The 21,498-nt window shown below is 40.8% G+C and overlaps 1 protein-coding gene across 1 annotated transcript; it reads right to left on the bottom strand.

Annotated features, from left to right (window-relative positions):
* Window positions 1-7,488: 7,488 nt before the first annotated feature.
* Window positions 7,489-10,050, bottom strand: LOC124660814 (putative receptor protein kinase ZmPK1). The gene is made up of 2 exons (XM_047198656.1): window positions 9,375-10,050; window positions 7,489-9,164 (listed from the first exon to the last, which is right to left on the bottom strand). The coding sequence occupies exons 1-2, from the start codon at window positions 10,048-10,050 to the stop codon at window positions 7,489-7,491; spliced, it is 2,352 nt and encodes a 783-aa protein (XP_047054612.1).
* Between the last annotated feature and the right edge of the window lie 11,448 nt (window positions 10,051-21,498).

The raw sequence follows: 21,498 nt of genomic DNA, 5'->3' as shown, positions 1-21,498 counted from the left end.
TATGGTGGACACAAATGGCATATTGATTGGCTCAAGATTTGGATGCATGAGAAGTATTCCCTCTCGATACAAGGTTTAGGCCAGCAAGGTTGTTTGAAGCAAACACAAGCACGAACTAGTACAGCAAAACTCACATAAAAGACATATTACAAGCATCATAAAACTATACATTGTCTTCCTTGTTGTTCAAACATCTTACTAGAAAATATCTGGACTCTAGAGAAACCACTCATGCAAACCAAATTTTAACAAGCTCTATGTATTTCTTCACTAATAGGTGCAAGGTATATGATGCAAGAGCTTAAATAAGAGCACAACAATTGCCAAGTATCAAGTTATTCAAGACCTCATACCAATTACTACACGTAGCATTTTCCAATTCCAACCATATAAAAAATGAACGAAGCAGTTTTAACCTTCGCCATGAACACTAAAAGATAAAGCTAAGAACACATGTGTTCATATGAACCAGCGGAGCGTGTCTCTCTCCCACACAAGCATTTATTCAAACAAAACAAAAGAAAAAACAAAAGCACGCAGACGCTCCAAGTAAAGTACATAAGATGTGGCCGAATAAAAATATAGTTTCAAGAGAAGGAACCTGATAATTTGTCGATGAAGAAGGGGATGCCTTGGGCATCCCCAAGCTTAGACGCTTGAGTCTTCTTGAAATATGCAGGGATGAACCACCGGGGCATCCCCAAGCTTAGAGTTTTCGCTCTTCTTGATCATAGTATATCATCCTCCTCTCTTGACCCTTGAAAACTTCCTCCACACCAAACTTTAAGCAAACTCATTAGAGGGTTAGTGCATAATCAAAAACTTACATGTTCAGAGGTGACACAATCATTCTTAACACTTCTGGTCATTGCTCAAAGCTACTGGAAGGTAATGGAACAAAGAAATCCACCCAACACAGAGAAAGAAGCAATGCGAAATAAAAGGCAGAATCTGTCAAAAACAGAACAGTCCGTAAAGACGAATTTTAAAATGGCACCAGACTTGCTCAAATGGAAAAACTCAAAACTAATGAAAGTTTCGTACATATCTGAGGATCACTCACGTAAATTGGCATAATTTTCTGAGTTACCTACAGAGAATTAGACCCAGATTCGTGGCAGACAGCAATGCTGTTTCTGCTCAGCGATCCAAATCTAGCATCAACTTTACCATAGAGACTTTACTTGGCACAAAAACATGATAAGGAGAGGTTGCTACAGTAGTAAACAACTTCCAAGACACAAATATAAAACAAGGTACTGTAGCAAAATAAACACATGGGTTATCTCCCAAGAAGTTCTTTCTTTATAGCCATTAAGATGGGCTCAGCAGTTTTAATGATCCATTTGCGGGAAATAGTATTTGAAGCAAAAGAGAGCTTCAAGAGGCAAGTTCAAAACAAATTTAAGTCTAACATGCTTCCTATGAAGAGGAATCTTGTACACAAATGAATTCATGAAGAACAAAGTGACAAGCATAAGAGGATAAAACACGAGTAACTTCAATATTCTCAACATAAAGAGGGGAAACTTAATATTATTAAGATGCATATAACCATATTTCCCTCTCTCATAATAACTTTCAGTAGCATCATTGATGAAATCCACAATATACCCATTACTTAAAACATTCTTATCATGGTTCATATGCATAGAAGTATCATTAATTTTGGCATAAGGAGAGTTCTTTTCATTAATAGTAATTGGAGCAGGATTATTATCAAGAATTTGAACATGGTAAACAAGTTGCATATTAAGGAAATTGTTTTTAGTAAGCCTATCATAACTATGACAAGTTTCATAAGGATAATTGTAACATGTGTTATATCCATCTCTATAGCGATTATCTAGACCAGAATATGTGATATCATCATTTTCACTAAAAGTAGAGGTCTCAAGTATAGGATCTTTGAGCACAACAACCCCAAGCTTAGAGCTTCCAATATCATCGTTTGAGGGGACATGAATAATGCTATCATCATTACTTTCATAATCAGTACCAAAGAGATTTCCAACATCAAAGTTAGTGTGCTCTTCCAAATCATGATCATTAATATGGGTAAAGGGTATAGGAAGATCATCGTACTCAGATTCATTATCACAATAATCATCGAGAGCAACATACTTACGGTTACCTATCGTTATCTCATATACGCGGGGATATGTTGTTACCTCTTTCTTTTTATTCCCCTTATTATTCTTCTTCTTCTTCGTTCCCTTCTTATTCTTCTCCTCCTCCTTTTCCTCGTTCCCTTCTTTAGGAGGAAGAGGCTTGGGTGGCTTGTCCGCATAACCTGATTTACTTTCAGAAACAATGGAAGAAACTTGGGAGGATCCCTCCTTTTCATTAATTAGTTGAAAACACACAGCGGTCCTATCATATTTTGGTAAGGTGTCATCTTCTAAAATATTTTGTATGTAAGTATTTGTATGACTATTATCAATGCAATAAGAAAAACACCCATGCAGGACATCATCGATATCAAGATCACTCTTATGTAACAAAGAGATTTTTCTCGACAATTCTTCACACCCCAAAAATAAAGTAAGTTCATCATGCTGATTAGGAGTAATTTCATCATCACAATACAAATTTGCAGCACTCATTGGGTTCAAATTATCATTGGAGGAGCATTGAAAATTAAAATGACCCACTTCATGGCAAACTTCACAAATAAAAGGATAGAGGGCACAAACTTTTTTACCAAGATCATCTAGAGCCCTAAACCACTTTCTAGTTTTTTCATTAGCATGATGGATACAATATTCATCTTTGATTTGATTAATTCCACAAGGTCTATGTATCCCACAAAAATTAACATGCTTATAGGAAATAACATTCTTAGGAGTTTGAGCATGCTCATTACAATAATTAACAACAATTTCATTCTTCGTGCAAGCCTTTTTAAAAGGTTCATGATACTTATCAAAATTCTTTTTAGGCAATTCTAAATGAGATGCAAAGGCTTTATAAAGATTTGCAGCAACTTGAGAGTCAAGACCATAAGTAGCACTCATATTTCGAAATTTATCGGTATCCATAAAAGTTTCAATGCATTCATAATCATAATTTATACCGACTCTTTACCTTTGTCGTTCTCCCAATCTTCAGCGTTCTCCTTAATCCGATCAAGAAGGTCCCTTTTAAACTCTTCTTTGTTGCGCGTGAATGATCCAGAACAAGTAGCATCCAGCAAGGTCTTATCTTGAAAAGAAAGTCTTGCATAGAAATTATCAATGATGATATTACCTGGAAGTTCATGATTGGGGCATTTGAGCATTAAAGACTTCAATTTCTCCCATGCCTGGGGAATACTCTCTCCATCATGAGGCCAGAAATTATATATTCGGTTTCGGTCTTTGTGAATTTCACTTGGAGGATAGAATTTAGAATAAAATAGATGCACAATATCCTTCCAATCAAGAGAATGCTCATCCTTCAGCAGTTTATGCCAATGCGCCGCTTTACCAGACAACGACATAGAGAATAATTTCTTCTTCACTTCATCCATAGAGATACCTGCACACTTGAATAACCCGCATAATTCATGCAAAAACAAGTAAATGATCTCCAGGATGCACAGTTCCATCCCCTTCATAGCGGTTATCCATAACACGTTCAATAATTTTCATAGGTATTTTATATGGAGTACTTTCGGTAGGTGCATTTAAAATATCACAAGCATCATTAGAGTTATCGCATATGGGAGAGAAAGTATTATCGAGCAAATTTTCTCCCTAAAGATGGGAAGCTAAAAAGTTCACAAAAACTAGCTTCCCCAAGCTTAGACTTCTCCATAGCATTAGCAGTAATTGCATTCATACTAATAACATCGCTACTAGCATGCAAATGAGGTTCCATTGGTTTTTTAATGTTTGCACCAAACAATTCTAAATCAGGAAAAAGATTAAAAAGCTCACTAAATTTTTTGTTGTTTTCCATTATGCCTAACTAGTGTAAACAAGAAACAAAAAGATGCAATTGCAGGATCTAAAGGAAATAGCTTTGAGCACAAACACAATGGCGCCAGAAAAGTATTGTTACCTGGAACCGGAGTATGAGTGCCTTTTTACCTTTCCTCCCCGGCAACGGCGCTAGAAAATAGCTTGATGTCTACGTTCCCCCTCCTTTCCCGTAGACAGTGTTGGGCCCCCAAGAGCAGAGGTTTGTAGAACAGCAGCAAGTTTTCCCTTAAGTGGATCACCCAAGGTTTATCGAACTCAGGGAGGAAGAGGTCAAAGATATCCCTCTCATGCAACCCTGCAACCACAAAGCAAGAAGTCTCTTGTGTCCACAACACACCTAATAGGTGCACTAGTTCGGCGAAGAGATAGTGAAATACAGGTGGTATGAATAAATATGAGCAGTAGTAACGGCGTGTAGTTGATGGGTAATATGGTAGCAGTAGTAACGCAGCAGTAGTAACGCAAGAAAACAAGTAAACGAGCAGCGATAGCGATATTTAGGAACAAGGCCTAGGGATTACACTTTCACTAGTGGACACTCTCAATATTGATCACATAACAGAATAGATAAATGCATACTCTACACTTTTGTTGGATGATGAACACATTGCGTAGGATTACACGAACCCTCAATGCCGGAGTTAACAAGCTCCACAATAATGCTCATATTTTAGTAACCTTTAGTGTAAGATAGATCAACGAGACTAAACCGAGTACTAGCATAGCATGCACACCGTCACCTTCATGCATATGTAGGAGGAATAGATCACATCAATATTATCATAGCAATAGTTAACTTCATAATCTACAAGAGATCATAATCATAGCATAAACCAAGTACTAACACGGTGCACACACTCGTCGCCTTTACACACGTGCAGGAGGAATAGAACCACTTTAATAACATCACTAGAGTAGCACATAGATGAATTGTGATACAAAACTCATATGAATCTCAATCATGTAAAGCAGCTCATGAGATTATTGTATTGAGGTACATGGGAGAGAGATGAACCACATAGCTACAGCGAAGCCCTCAGCCTCGGGGGTGGATTACTCCCTCCTCATCATGGAGGCAGCGATGGCGGTGAAGACGGCGGTGGAGACGGCTCCGGGGGCAATTCCCCGTCCCGGCAGGGTGCCGGAACAGAGAGTTCTGTCCCCCGAATTTGACTTTCGCGATGGCGGCGGCTCTGGATGGGTTTTCGTCTCGTGGTTCTTTCTGCCGATGTTTTTAGGTCACGACGGCTTATATAGGCGAAGAATCGGAGTCGGAGGGGCCACGGGCTGCCCAAACCATAGGGGGGCGCCCCCCTGGCCGCGCCGGGGTGTGGTGTGGGCCCCCCTGGCACCTCTCTGGCCCTTCTCCGGTGCTCTGGAAGCTTCGCGAAATTATAAGATCCCCGGAATTGATTTCGTCCGATTCCGAAAATATTTCCTTACTAGGATTTCTGAAACCAAAAACAGCAGAAAACAGCAACCGGCCTTTCGGCATCTCGTCAATAGGTTAGTTCCGGAAAACGCATAAAAATGATATAAAGTGTGAACAAAACATGTTGGTATTGTCATAAAACAAGCATGGAACATCGGAAATTATAGATACGTTGGAGACGTATCACTTCTCAACATGTAAACAATATAGATTACATCTGCACCACTTAAAACACATTAGAGTATCACACATGTTGTCATCAAACACACAAAAACATAATGGTGGAGAGATGTTCTTTCACCATCTCGTTACCGGCAAACACAAACCTAGTCACGTGCTTGCAAGCGGTGTTTATATGATATTACCGAGTGGGCCCTTTGTCGTATCTGTAAAGGATTGTACAAATTCCATTCTTGACACATACGCCTCAACTCGTCCCATTAGCATACTTGAGTATCACCTTTATGACTACCCTATCACGGTGTTGTGGTTGGTGATATCAAAGCAGCCGCAGACATAGTGATTAAACATGGTCTCAAAGTCTAAGTATTAGGTTACAACATTCATGATGGTATCGCAAATGCTGTACTTTGTGACTTGATCACATTGCAATACCTTATGGGTGTGATTCCATCATGTTGACCAACATGACTCCATTATTAGTGACTACTTGTCACATGATCAGAAAAACATGGATCTTATTATTAATCAATGGACTATATCAATAGGGATGGGGTTTGTTTACATACCACATGTGCATTAATGTTTCTGCTTAATACATTTATAGGATGGCATGAAACATATTATGATAAAGGAAAATATCTATATTTATTTGCCACTAGGGCACATATCCAACAAAGGTTTGGACCAGAACCAAGTAGACGAAGGGGATCGATGTTGGAGATGTTGTTGATGATGCCAATGATGTAGATCGATGAGGAAGCCTTCAAGATCCTAGTTCCTTCTCCTTGTGTGTGGTGGTGATGGTGGAGATCTTCGTGGAGGCGACAATGGCGGAGCTCCTCCGTGGTGGCCCGGATGAGTATGTCTTCTCCCTTGGGTGATCCCCTCTTTATATGGGCCTAGGAGGGCCCCTATGACCTCTCAATACCGCTCATATGGCTTGGGGAAACCCTCGGATCGAGTGGGGCGAGAAAAGTGCAGAACCTCCTTGATTTTGGAGACCTCACCAACCAAAGCTTCCACACACACACACACACACACACACACACACACACACACACACACACACACACACACACACACACACACACACACACACAGACACGCACACACAAAGAACCGAAAAACCTATGACCTAGGTCCTAGTGCACATTAAGACTTCGGTCTTTGATTTTCCTTTTTTGGTGGGTCAAAAACCATCTTGTGCACCTACAAAGAGTCAACAAAACTATGCACACGGTAAACTATACTCGGGTGTTGTAGTCAAGCACACAAAACTCAAGGAGAAGACTTTCCACTTTCAACTGTGTTATACCTACCCACTTAGATTTTCTATAGCATGATGTGGAATCACCGAACAAGAACCTTAATTTTCCTCTAACATCATATGACTGTAATGTGCGTGTGTGTGTAAGATTGATTTTTTACTGTTAGTTCTTGTGAATTTCTATCATGGTTATTAAAAGCATAGGCATGTGAAAATCATAGGGATATAAGCATAGAGCGTTCAGAAGTGGGTAAGATTGGTTTTTTCCTTGGCTAAGTTGCGGTTGCCTAAACTGTGTTTCTTCTGGTTTTATTGACATCTTCTCCCTGGAGCCATGTTCTCCTTGGAGTCTCTCCATGGTTTCTTGCTCAAGCTTGGTCCATGGTTTCTGCCTTCTTTGTGATTTACCCTCGTCTAGATATGGGCAATGAAGTTGCCTTGTGTCCCAAGGTGTCCTTGTGGTTTTTCTAGGAAAGGAAAAGGTAAAAAAGCGAGAAACAGGAAGGGGAAAGGCAGATGGGAAAAGGAGCCAATCAGTGCTTGTGTAAAGAGAAACCAACATGTTTCAGTTTGCTATTTGTCAAAAAATCGATGCCCAATCGAAAGTCACTCCACTGACCAATAGACACTCCCTAATGAAATTACATACTACGGATTTCATGGGTAGGAGCAGGACAGACCCGGCGCAAGGACGCCGACCCTACATCCTGAGAAGAGAGAAGCATTTGCACAACTACATTCATGCTCGGCCTCTTGTCCGGGTCATCCTCCACGCACAACATTGCCACATCCAGCATCGCGGCCGCCTGTAAGCGGTTGAAGTCGCCAAGCAACCGCGCATCCACGAACTTCTCCAGCCACAATCCTGGTGTTGACAACTTACCTTGGCACTCTATTTTCCGGTCCTCGATCCAAACCACGATCCCATGTAAATCCACGCATGCATCCCCACCTTTCGGTGAATCTGCAGACGACCACTCGCTAGCCCTCTTCCCATGGAGCAGCTCGAGGAGCACAACACCGAAGCTGTACACGTCAGCCTTCCAGGTGATCGGGAGGCTCATCGCCCACTCAGGCGCGGCGTATTCTCGGGTAACCTGCACCCTGGATGGCGCCCTGCCGGTCTTGTCTTCCCGGCTCAGCAGCTTCACCAGTCCGAAGCCGGTGATCTTAGGCTCCAGGGAGACATCTAACAGTATGTTCTCTGGCTTCATGTCGCAGTGCAAGATCCACTCGGAGCACTCGTGGTGGAGGTATGCCAACCCCTTGGCGACGCCGACGGCGATCTTGTACCTCGAGTGCCACCCTAGCCCGAGCTCCTCGGCTCCGCAGTTGAACAGGGCCTTGGCCAGCGAGCCGTTCTCAACGTGCTCCGAGACGAGGAGCCTGTGCGAGCGCTCGGAGCAGAAGCCCCATACCCGTACAATATTCATGTGGTTGACCTGTCCGATGACGCTCATCTCCGACCGGAACACCTGGTCTGCCTGCGGTGAGACCTCCGCCAGCCGCGTCACCGCGACATCTCGTCCGTCTTCTAATACTCCCTTGTACACCGGCCATGGTGCCTCACTAGTGAGCTCCTCTTCAAAATCGCAAGTAGCGTTCGAAACCTCCTGGTACGTGAATCTCCTGAACTGACTCAACACTAAGTTGTACCCTTCGTCGTGGACGCAACGTGTGGCAGCCCGATCGGCTCGGAACACGAACAGGTACCCAGCGACCATGACGATGGCTTCCACGACGAACAAGCCGGCGAGGAAGCTGTAGACGTACACGAAGTTTATCTTGCTGTCTCCAGCATTCTTTAGGTAACGGGACATGTAGTAGCTGCCGCTGGCGTTCTGTTCTTGCTTTGTGCAGGCGTGGCCACCGTAGCGCAAGCTCATCACCGACGACATGTTCAGATTCTTCCAGTCGCGGGCAGGGACCTTGAGGTACATGAACTGCTTGGGTTCGGGGCCCCGGCCGTTCCACAGAGCGACCTTGGGATAGCACTTGCCGTTGCCCCCTTTCTTGTACCCAAACCCCTCGCAGTTGCAGTCGTCGAGGCAGATTTGCCGGCACGTCTCGAAGCTGACGTTGAAGATCCCTGAATTCTTGTCAGCTAGTAATTTGAAGTCGAACCCCCAGTAGTCCACGTTGGGCAGCTCGGCGAAGCGCACATCCTCGCCGCACCTGAGGTCGAACAGTCGCCGACAGCCCTTGCTCCAGTCTGCGGGGTCGGCGGGCACGAACCCCTCGGGGCACGCGCACGCCGGCCCGTCCAGCAGATACGTGCACACACCGTAGCGGCCGCATATACCGTGCACGCCGCACGGCCGCAGGATCGCCGCCCAGGTAGCCCGCCAGGTCCCGCCGCCCGCTACGTCGAGGCTGTATGCGCGGAGGTTCCCGTCGTAGTCCAGCGTCAGCCGCCGCGTAACTCCGGGCCCCACCCCCACGTCGGAGGCCTCGAACCGCAGCCCGTCGCTGGAGGAGAAGCGGCCGCGCTCGTCGAGGCTGGCGAGCCGGGTGCTGTTGAAGGCCATCCGGCCGTTTTCGTACCAGGTCTTGAAGGCGTTGGGCCAGTAGTTGAGGTTGGTCTCTGGGCCGTCGTACATGATGGTGAGGATGTTGAAGCTGTCGAAGTAGAGGATGTAGTAGCCGGAGGAGGTGGCGCCCCTGGCCCTTGCGGACACGACCCGGCTACGCCGCGTGATGAGCTGCCCCGGGAGGAGCGTGTCGGTGGGCCAATCGAAGCTCTGCCACAGTGTGCGGCCGGCGGCGTCCGACACGACGAGGTTGCCGGTGTCGAGCAGCTGCGCGCGGTCGGCGCCGGTGTCGCCCGTGCTGGTGGTCCACACGGTACGGCCGTCGAAGTCTTGCAGCACGAGGGAGCCGTCCCCGAGGAGCTCGGCGCGGGAGCCCATGCCGTTCACGGGGGCGTCGCGCCTGGCCGCCCACGCGAGAGTGTGAGGATCGGCGGAGGCAGTGAACCAGATGGCGAGAACGTAGGCGTTCGTAGCGACGCGGTGGAAGCCACACGAGAAGTCGCCGTTCGGCGATACCAGAGCGTCGTCGCCGCCGACGATGATGGAATCGCCGCGCCACAGGTTGCTCCTCCTCCGGTGCTGACCGCTTGCCGCAAGAGCGACAGGAGGCCAGGTCGTAGTGGTGATCAGCAAGACGAAGGCCAAGCAGGTGAGAATCGTGAGCCCGCTCATCGTTGCCACGGCGATGCGAGTGTGCTGAGCTTTAGACAGGAGTGTATATTATATATATAGCGTAGTACGTATGTTGCAAACTTGGTTGACTCTTCTGTTTCAGCTCCCGGGAAACATCTAAGGGCTCCTTTGATTTGAAGGATAGGAAAAACATAGGAATAGGAAATGTATAGGATTGGAATGTCATGTCTACTTGAATCCTATAGGAAGATGAAGTTTGTTTGATTGTAGCAAAGGAATTTTTCCATGAGGTATGGGCTAATGCTTTTTTCCTATAGGAATTACACTACAAGATTCCTATAGGAATTTTTCCTATAGGCTATGTTCCTATGAATCAAACAACATGTATAGGAAATTTTCCCATAGGAACCAAATCCTACACAATTCCTATGCAAATCCTTTGAATCAAAGGAGCCCTAAATGAGTTTGAGTAAAATACATGGGACGTCATTGTCATTGAACTTGACCCTCTAATTTTGTTTTAAGCGAATTTGATTCTTGAAATATCAAAAAAGTCAGCAAAAGATATCGTATGATCATATCGATGTTCTTTGTGCTCGAAAGTCCTTTCACGGAAATTTGGTGTTAACTGAACTCTTCCCAAGATATTTTCCTATCTTTTTTACACAGAACATACTGTTTTTTCACGAAATTTGCCGTGCGCATATAAAGTGTCAAGAGGTAGAATATTTTAAAACTTTCCTTCCTTTTCTTTCTTTCTTTCTTTCTTTCTTTCTCTCTCTGACTATGTCATTTCAGTCACTTTCTTTCTCAGCAGCCTGGCTAGTTGATAGGGACGCAGTTGCTTTCTTGAAGACCAGCCTTACATGGACTGGAGGGTAGCGGGCTGACTGATTTGCTTGAGCACAACTAAGAAGGATGAATCAGTTCCATCATTACATTCTTGCACGCATGGAAGTTCATAGCAGCCACGCTTACAAGTCAACAAGAGCGGTAAGAATACTGTTATCTAGCTCAGCCACAACTTTTTCTACGCTACAACAGCATAAAATCAACTAATATTATACCTCAGCTAACTTTATATATTTTGCCATGATATCATCCTCAATGTGTTGAAGTGTTAACTATTTATTTTATATGTATATTGTCTCCTCATATGTATCACATTCATTGAAAGACATCTATATATATCAAAGTTGTTTTTTTTTTGAAAATTGCTGAAGGTGTATCTTTGGCATCTACTTTAATATGTATGTGTTTATGTTGCATAAAAATAAGAAATGGACTATGAAATATTTTATAAATGAAATTTAATGATATTGATTTATTTAAAAACTAGCATGGTGGCCCTCGCAAATGCGAGAGCATTATCTAAGAGTTTCTCGAAAATATTTTTATAGTGCTCTAAATTTGTATGCGTGTTTATAATTAGTATGGTTTGTAAGAATATATTATTCCTAGGTAATTAATCTTCTCATGAGATAAAACAATAGATCAATTCTGATATGTTCATTTAATTCGTGCATGGTGATATAAAATAAGTACATAGAATTTCTTTATATTTCAAGTAAGGATGCAGCTTTTATTGATGCTACTTCAGTGTGAGGATAAAAATTAAACAAATTATACTCAGCGATCTTAAATCGATTTAGAGTAAACAATATTTATGTTAAGGCCTTAATTTTAATTTCATGTCAATGTTGCTTAATTAGAGTTATTGTAATCAATTAGTCATGCTCCATTATAATTATGTTACATTAGGCTGATAGTACGGATGGTGTTGGGAAGTTACGAAAATATGTCGGTTCATGTTTGTTAATAAGGTCCAAAAAATAATTGAGAATTCATCGTTTCTTCAGTTCTCCATCCTTACCACTTGGTCGTGAACTATCTGTAATTAAACATCACTTGAAGCGCTAGATTAAGTTTTAATGTAGTTAGAAATCTTAAGGAATATATAATTGTGCACCCTCCATTAAAGGTATTACATTTGTAGTATTTTAAAAATCAAATTCACCTTATTTTCCTCTAAGAACTTTTTCTCACCGGTTCTCTAAATTCATCACTTTGGTTGTGAACGAATACTAACTAAAAACCACTTGAAGCACTTAATTAAGTTGAATATATTGTTGGGAAAATCTATAGTTACACATCTTCCATTAATAGATAAAGGTATAATAGTTAAAGTATTTGTAAAATCACTTACAAGGTTTAACGATAAATTTGATATTATGTTTTAATACCTCGTCCATAGTAACTGCTGAGAGTTTGGTTTGAATTCTTTAAATTTAAACTAAAATCATGACACTTATTATGGATCGGAGGCAGTAGTTAAAAGCACAACCGTTACTATTTTCTCTCGTCATGTATGTATAGTAACCTTAAATTATACACCTCTATTTAGTATGTCTCATGTGTGGTGAACTTTATCTAGAAGTAAACAGAATCATTAGACCAATCAAAAGAAATATAGCGCTAGTCTCTAACTTTCATGCATGGACTGAATTAGTATACTGAGTTTTTTTAGAGAAATAATCCACAATGTAAACGTATTGGACAAATCATGTCCTACCTAAACAATGAAAACCATGGGATATCGGGCTATCATATTCATTTTTTTCCTTTTCTCTTAAACGGACACCGATAGAGTCCTGGGCCGAGAGACGTTACTGACATGGTTACATGACCTAAAATAACAATTTCATGGGTCTGTTTACTTTTGCAGGTCTTATTTGATTGGTAATTTCCTTTAATATTCCATATGTACTCTTGTGCAACATAGACCGTGCCAAAATTAGTAACACAGTTTATGAGTATTATCTCTTGTTAAATCATTGCCACAGATTTTATATCGAACTACAAAAAATAATTTAAATGATGTGGTTTAATCTCGTGGCTCTATTATATATCCAAATATTGCTTTTAGTATATGACCAATTACCCATTTATACAATAGACATGAAATTGCGAAAGAAAAAAAATTAACCATAGTTTCATGCTTGCTTGATCGGTTTGTTGGAATAGGTATACCAGTTATGATAGACTAGAACTCTACATGTTCTTGAAATCCAAGTCTATGTTCCAGCTTGCCTCTTTATATATGTTTATATATCTCATGAGGGTCATGTCAATACAACAATATAAATTATGGATTCATATTCTTCTACTTTACACAATTGTTGTTTGTTCTCTAGTTGTAGCTTCGCACCTCCGTTCCCCTCTAATAATTTGTGCTAAGCTTGTGATATTCTTGTGTTCAATATGAAGGGTGATGGTCAACACAATCTCGTCCAATTTTCTAGCATGAGACATCGTGTTTCAGTCATGCAGCTTCTATGTTAAGTTGCACCTCTAGCAAGAGATGACCAGGCAATCCAGAACACTCAATGTATCTGATATGTACTTGTGTATAGCATTATCAAAAGTACCATGCATATGATACTTGTGTATAGCATTATCTATGTAATGCATGATATGTATGTGTAATTATATTTATTAAGTTGTAGAATCTCAATGCAAAATTGTGTATAAGATTTATTTGATATTATATTTTCTACTAATATGCACTACGATAGGATTTCTACTTATATTACTCTAATGCTATGTCTCCTCCTTAATTAGGAGTAACATCAATAATTTTGTGGGTCTGGTTTACATGATACCGGCTGAAATATTAGCATTATACTACCTTCATCCCAAAGCTTAAGGCTTATATTTTTTTGGAAAGTCAAACCAAGTAAAGTTTGACTAACTTTTAGAACAATCTATCAACGAATATAATATTTTTGTAGATACCCTACAAAAATATATTTCATTATCTATTTAATAATAATAATTTTGTATTTTGCATGCTAATGATTTTTTGGTAAAAACTTAGTCGAACTTGACATAGTTTGATTTTCTAAAAATGATATAAGCCTTAAATTTTGGGATGAGGGTAGTATATGGCTACCCTAAGGGGATACTAAACCATTAAAGTACACTAGCACAAATGTAACACAATCTGCCTAAGGAGTAATACACCTTAATGGATACTAATTGATAAAGCTATACCACTCCCTCCATATGATTTTATTAGGGTATTACGCATTTCAAGTAAAAAATCTATAACTACTAATTTGGTCAATAAAATTTCAGATATACCACAAAAATTATACCATAAATACTTTTTAAATATAAATCCAACGATATATTTGTTTTTGGCATATATCTCATATTTTGTTCACCCAACTAATGGTTAATTTTTTCCTCGAAGTGCATAATACCCTAATTAAACACTACAGAGATTCTACAACTTATGTTTCTTAGTTATTTTAATATTACTACAAGTAAGTTTCTTGTACCGATAGTTTGAATTGATATGTTGACAATAAACTAGGATTTATAGTACTCCCTTCATTTCGGTTCATAGGAATTGCACGTATTTCTAGATCGTAAATTTGATCAAGATAATACAAGATATATATTATAAAATACATATCATTAGAAAGCTTAGATGTTTTAATTTATAAAGATATAATTTTTGTATTGTACAACTGATATTATGTTGGCTAAATTAATAATCCAGGGCGCAAATCCTATTATCAGGGACATAGGGAGTAGCATAGTCTGATAATTAGAAAAATGAATATAATGAACATTTGTAATTATCCATATTGTTATTATTTTTAGCATGTACCTAGTTAAGCTAGTTGTTGTATATTATTTAAGCTACCGATAATACTAAACCATTTTTCTATCCTTTTTTTTAGCAACATCCCCTACGGTGTAGATTTTCTATTTATATCTAGGACATTTTTAGAACCCCCTATAAAATTGGTCAATTTATTTCAAAATCTTACACATCATCAGTTTCATGATACTGGTCTTACCTTTGTCTTCATGGAACCTAGTTGTTTTGCCTCTCTAACATCATTTCATATAAATCAACCAGCTTTAGCAACTATAAACCAAAAGTATATTTTATGAACGGTATTTTTTCTAGCTTCTAACGATTAAAACGAAATCCCTCTTCCTGATGTATATATATCTTGTAAAGACCCAGACCAATGCTAGCAGGCCATGTGTATACTACAAGTAAATCAATAAAATAATAGAGGTTTCCTGAAAGCTGCTGTAACTGAGATAAAACCATGAGACAAATTTAGATCATTGATTCTTAGGTTATATATAGACGAAATTGAGTTTGCATGTGTTGTTCAATTTGCTACTTTCCCATCTTCAATTACACCACATATGGTTATGTTTGTTTGTTTATCTAGGTTGTGGGATGATAAAGTTGACAAATGCATGCATGGCGAATATACCAAGTAGAATATGTTAGGAAAAAAACCAACCATAGATATTAGATGAACTCAAGTTTAGAGGATACAGATAGTTGACAATTGATGAATGTGTAAATTTGAGATCCATATGAAACTAATGGGTCTTGAACAAAACTAAACATGTGAACTAGTCTACAAAAAAAAACCAGTTCAAACCACCTCGATTAAAACATATATGAAAAGTAGTCGTGCATATGTAGCATACCTTACGTACCTTCAAGATTGAAATAAACATGTCCACTACTCGCAAAAAAAAATGTCCAGAGCCTGTTAGGCAACTAAACAAATCATGATATTTGTGCACTTTAGAATTCAAAACTAGAAGGAGAGATTAAACAACTGGTTGTGCCATTGTTAATCTGACCATCCAAAAATGAAAGAATTGATACCAATATGTTTATTGAGTGGATTGTAATTACCAGCCAACCTGCTTATGTAGGAAAAAAAGCAATGAGGAACATGAAAGCACTAAACTAGCCTTCTATCTCTAAAGCACATCCACACCAAAATTGAATCATCATCATGTTATTCGATAATTATATACGCCGAGCACAAAATCTGAAGCTCAATCTTAAAGAAATTCAAGAACAATAAGAGAAACTAAGAAGAAAGTGTTTATCTATAATGTAAGGAAAAAAGTCAACTTAATACCCTAATTATTGTCATGGGTGAATAACTATTCGCTCAATGCACGGAATGTGAAGTTTAATATTTATAAAGATCAACGATATCAAGAGAAAGTAGTAATATAGTGAGTATAGAGTATAAACAATGTAGGAAATGTGCGGTCTAACTTAATCTCCTAAGAGAATGTATGTTAGTGGGGCGCAATATTTGGTGAATCTATGTTAGTGCCTCCGGCGCAAAAAAACATAGTTAGAGTGCATCTTCTATTATGTTGGTAAATCAATTATTAGAGGTCACATCTTCAATTTGCAATCTTGCAAAAGAGATGTCGGTGAATAGACATTAGTTAAGCAAAATATTAGCACAATAATATTGTTCAAACATATGGGAGGTGTGTAACTCAATACAAACTGGAATAAACATGAGCTAGTTCGAAGGAAAAGAGAAACATCAAACGAAATGAAAATCATATGCTCCTCCAAAAAAAATTGAAAATGGTGGTTGGCATTTGGACGACATGTTACTTAGAAATTTGAAAGTATATATGTTTAATTAGTTTCAGTATTTATAGCATTTTCAAAGTAACCGCCCCGGGAGGTGGGAGTCACGCTAACGGAGTAGGCACAATTTGTCTCCATCAATCCTACGATACGAAAGAAATCAAACCATAGACATCAGCTCAAGTTTAGATAATACACAGTGGCCAATTGATGAATGTGCAAATTCGAGATCTATATGGCACTAATTATGGGTTTGGAACAAAATTGAAACATGTGAAACTTTTCTGAAAAAATCAGTTGAAACCGTGATAATGGAGTATGAAACCTCGACTAAAACATGTATGGAAAGTACTAGTTAGTGCATGCATACGCAGCATAAATCGACTGGTTTAACAAGAAGTAGCTTCGTTAGAAAAGAGAGTTTCTAGTTAACTGGATATATATAGATCGAGTAGTAGAGGATGCTAACCTGCATAGATCTATGCCACCTTAGGAGGAGGGGAAAAATATACGAAGAAGAGATATTGGCACGGCTCAATCAGATACTGGTCTTACATTTACTCGCAAAACCTAGTTCGGATTGAACCTCACCAATATCGCTTCTTCCATTTGCATAATCTCAAGCACGCAACCACTTACAGATGTAGACTATGCATGCAAGCATGCAGACATGCAGATCGACCATAAGATCTCATGCAAACATGTACTGTAACTGCAAGCCATAGGGTAAACGAAAGCACGATCAACTACAGAATGCATACATTTACCAGTTCAATGGAAGAGAACCGAAATTGGGTTCCAGTGGGGATGTTTTGCTAGCTTCGGTTGGTGTGATACGGAGCTCACTGGATCAAATCGAAGAACTAAAAGAAGTTTTGACTTCCCGTGGCATACATATAGCTTGGACTAGGACTTCAGATCTCACAAGATGTTGGTTCATGCATAGCTGCATCTATCAGGCATAAGCTAGTGGCAACCTTGATCTGCATCTACACATGCAAGATCGAGACAGAGAAGGGAATTGCAGGGCGATGGATAGGATGTGGGGGGAGGGGCCGGGCATGAAATAGGAGAGGTATGCGCTGGAGTTTTAAGCTCGATCTCCATGAGAGAGGGTAGTGAGCAGAATGATGAAGCACGGCAGACCAAAAGATATTCTCTCCCTCTCGATCTATGCATAGCTGGTCGGCATGCCATGGCTAGTGGGGTAGGTCGAGCGTTTTCCGGCCATTATTTCACGCGGTTCAGTTAGGAACTAATAGAGAGAAAATCCCTTCGTTTCTAGTTGGACACTTGCAATGATTCTCTCTTTTGAACAAATAGTTGCTGCGTTTTATAGAGACTAGGAGTGGGAGAAGGAGGAAGACGACGGCTAGCTAAGCTAGGGCGGGAGCGCAGCATCGGGAGCAGAAGCGCAGAATGTGTGTGCCTAGAAAGGAGCCTCGGCGGGGGTTCCGTACGAAAAGTCTGCAGTTTCTTAATCGGGAGCGACTTGCACGTAAATCCGTCTGCAGATTAATCGCCAGTTTCTTAACTAGACAGGGGCAATGAGAACGGCCGCCACAAAGCGGGGACAGCGGCGCCAAAGCGGCTCTGCCGTGACACCACGCCAGGGGACACGGCTCGCATAGGGAGGGGTTGCTAGCTAGCTGCTTGCTTCTCTCCTCTACTCCACTCTACTAGTACCTCTAGCTGTTGAGAACTTGAGATTGATCGTCGTGGCTTCTTTTTTTCCTGTACCATGATTGTTGTTTTCTTTTGGTTTGGGTTCTCTCCCTTTTATGCATCTCTCGAGCTACTATCTCTCTAAAGTTAATTATAGAAGCTACTTCTGTGGACCTTCCTGCCTCTCACTTCTCTAGCAAATAGCAGAACCTGCGTGTATAAGAAAATGTGTAGGCCAACATCAATTTTACGGTTTATTACCTTCATTAGTAAATAGATTAATATCTAGAAAGTGTGTGTCCATTTTTTTTTTTCGACTACTAATAGATACAAATGGAAATATACTATTAGGTCATGAAGGGTGGGAATAGTTCAATTATTTAGGAAAACTAGCTAAATATTTGTGTGTTGCCATGTAACTTGTATGCTCGTGCATTGGGAGATTTATTTCTATTCCACGAGTTCTTTAAACTCTTGTGTCATAGTAGTTACTAACTTTGTGGAAAAATATTACTAGGCAAATCAACTAACCAAAAGATACATGAAGCATATATCTACTATATATACTTTATAATAATATCCATAAATGAACTGCTCGGAAACTAATTATAAGCTAATCTGTGAGCTTGAATACCACCAAGAGCTAAGATCTTGATAGCACTAAAATAATTAAAATTTCAAATAATGTCAATGTCCAAAAGTTCATGTATATATATGAACATCAGTAGTAGATGGTAGTGTTTTATCTATCTTTCACTTCCCTCTAGAGTATGATGCCTTTTTGTTTATATATGTAGGACAATTACATAGTTTCGCAGATTGATAGAAAGTTAAGGATGATAATAAATAGTTTTAACATGCCTTCTATTGTGCATGCATATCACTCCAATTCTTAACAACATTTTCTGGACGGGTGGGGCGTGAAAACATCTGTTGCGGCTAGGATGAGTTCGGGATAGATATTGGATGTGTGGGCTCCCTATGCTCGATTAGGGGTAGTTGGCACGATCAGGGCAAATAAGAGCAACACATGAACGTTATCCCACCGACCACAAAAGGTGGTGGAATGATGTTCGTCTTATAAGTTTTATGAAAGGTCAACTTGAATTGAGAAGGAGGATGGTGTTGTTGAACACTACCAGATAATGTTGTACAAGAAATGAATGCATGGTCAAAATTTGATACGAAGCATGGAGGATGAGGTCAATCTTTGCGAGGCAAATACAAAAACAACAACAGATGGTCCAACATCTGTGGGATTCAAATCAAGCCGCCTAAAATATCAAAGTTGACAAAGATTTTACTATGGCTTTTAGTCAATGTTGCTATACGTCTCTCCCTGCCCCCTCTGCGCAATCTCAACATAGGGATATTGAACAGCTCATAGCATCGACTTAAGATTAACAAAATGTCATACCACTTAGATTTAGCAAACTATATGAACAATACTTTTCTTGTAGTAATCCCTAATTTAGTTGATCCCTCCGATCCATAAGTGCGTGTTGATTTTAGTTTAAATTTAAACTAAACTAAAATCCCGATGCTTATTATGGAGAAGGAGGATGGTGTTATTAAACACTACCAGATAATGTTGTACAAGAAATGAATGCATGGTCAAAAATGTGATAGGAAGCATGGCGGATGAGGTCGATCTTGGCGAGGCAAATACAAAAACAGATGGTCCAGCATATGTGGGATTCAAATCAAGCCGCCAAAAATGTCAAAGTTGACAAAGATTTTACTATGGCTTAGTTAATGTTGCTAGACGTCTCTCCATGCCACCTCTGCGCAATCTCAACATAGGGATATATTGAACGGCTGCATCGACTTAAGATTAACAAAATCTCATACCATTTAGATGTAGCAAACTTTTTCTTGGAAATGCTATATGAACAATATTTTTCTTATAGTCCCTAATATAGTTGCTCCATCCGATCCATAATTGTGTGTTGACTTTAGTTTAAATTTGAACTAAACTAAAACTCTGACGCTTATTATGGATCAGAGCGAGTACATTTTTAGCATAACATTAATATTGTTAAGCATTAAGCAGCATGAAAACTCATTGTGATTTCTCTGGGGAAGAAAAAATTGATTACGAATCAAGAAATAAATCAGTGCATGCGTCCACTTGTAAAGCAGTTGTAGCAAGCACTTCATGGGCCCCTGCCTGGAAGCAAGCAAGCTAGCTAGGGGGACAAGCTAGAAAAGGAGGAGATGGTTTTGGGTGGTGGACTTGTTGAAGTGATGATAGGAGTGGCTCGAGCTTCAGGTGGCGTGCCAGCAGCTCACTAATCAGATTCCCACGCGCTAACCCCCATCATCTGCCTCCGCTTTTCAAACCCTATCAACTGCGGTCAAACTCATTTTTTTGACAGCGGAGCCTGCTAGCTTTTAACAGACCAACCATACGGTGAAAAGACATACACGCATGATCGATGCTTAGGCTTGCCAAGCTGAAGCCGGTGGAAAGACAACATACTCAGGATTACAAGGAAGGAGAAGGGTTAGCGTGGAGGACAGATGAGGAGACGACATCCATGCATGTTTTCCTCTGGGCCAACATCCTGGAACCGAATCCACGAACGTCCAAGCCGCTTTTTTCTCATTTTTTTACTAGCTCGGAGTTGGAACCATGCACGCGATGCGCATGTGCGGAGAGGCTACTTATTTACGCGGCGAAGCTTTTGTGCCTTTCGCGGCGCACGAGTACGCGGGATCACGCCGCCTGTCCGGAGAGCCAGGCGCGCTCGTAGCACTCCAGATCCCGGATAGTTTAATGGATCATGCCCGGCCGTCACGGCATTTGGGCAACTTCAACGCGCTTCTCAAATCTGATATCAAAGTGGGTCTCACGTGGTCTGTTTGCAGTGGCCCGCGGACTGGCCAGGTGGAGACGGGAGCAGCCTTGGAGCCAACAGGGTGGCCACCCTAAGATTTGGCCCAGTCCATATGTCTTCTATAAAAAAAATATTAAAAAAAAAATAAAAAAGCCCAACCAAAGTAAGGTCGATCTGCTCCACCCTAGCAAAATGGGCTAGATTCGCCACTGCTTGGAGCAGCCAGCGGTCCCATGGCATGCATCGCCGACAACTGGATGACCTCGTCGAGGCCAACCCACTACACCAGCTCCTCCTGCTTCCAGAGGTCGATGGCGCACTAGAACTCATCCTTGTCGTCGTCGATCATCAGAGGCACCTCCTCCATCACTCATCCTCCGACAAGTCCTCCACCACTGGCTCGTGCTCCGGCATCCGAAGCAGGGGGTCCGTCCATGTATTGGGTGTACGCGTTGTGGTAATGTGACCAGTTCGGCTGCGTTCTTGGGGGAAATGTGTACAAAACCCACGCCTCCTCCATCGTCGAGGGGC

The sequence above is a fragment of the Lolium rigidum genome, chromosome 1, assembly GCF_022539505.1.
Source record: "Lolium rigidum isolate FL_2022 chromosome 1, APGP_CSIRO_Lrig_0.1, whole genome shotgun sequence".
Taxonomy (NCBI): Eukaryota; Viridiplantae; Streptophyta; class Magnoliopsida; order Poales; family Poaceae; genus Lolium; species Lolium rigidum.
This window is presented reverse-complemented; position numbering and strand designations above follow the sequence as displayed.

What these genes read in the sequence shown, in the direction of transcription:
- LOC124660814 (XM_047198656.1), bottom strand. Translation starts at nt 10,050, where the DNA reads ATGAGCGGGCTCACGATTCTCACCTGCTTGGCCTTCGTCTTGCTGATC. An exon ending in CTGGTACGAAAACGGCCGGA is followed by an intron (nt 9,165 to 9,374) that starts TGGCCTTCAACA and finishes CGATCCTGCGGC; the next exon opens with CGTGCGGCGTGCACGGTATA.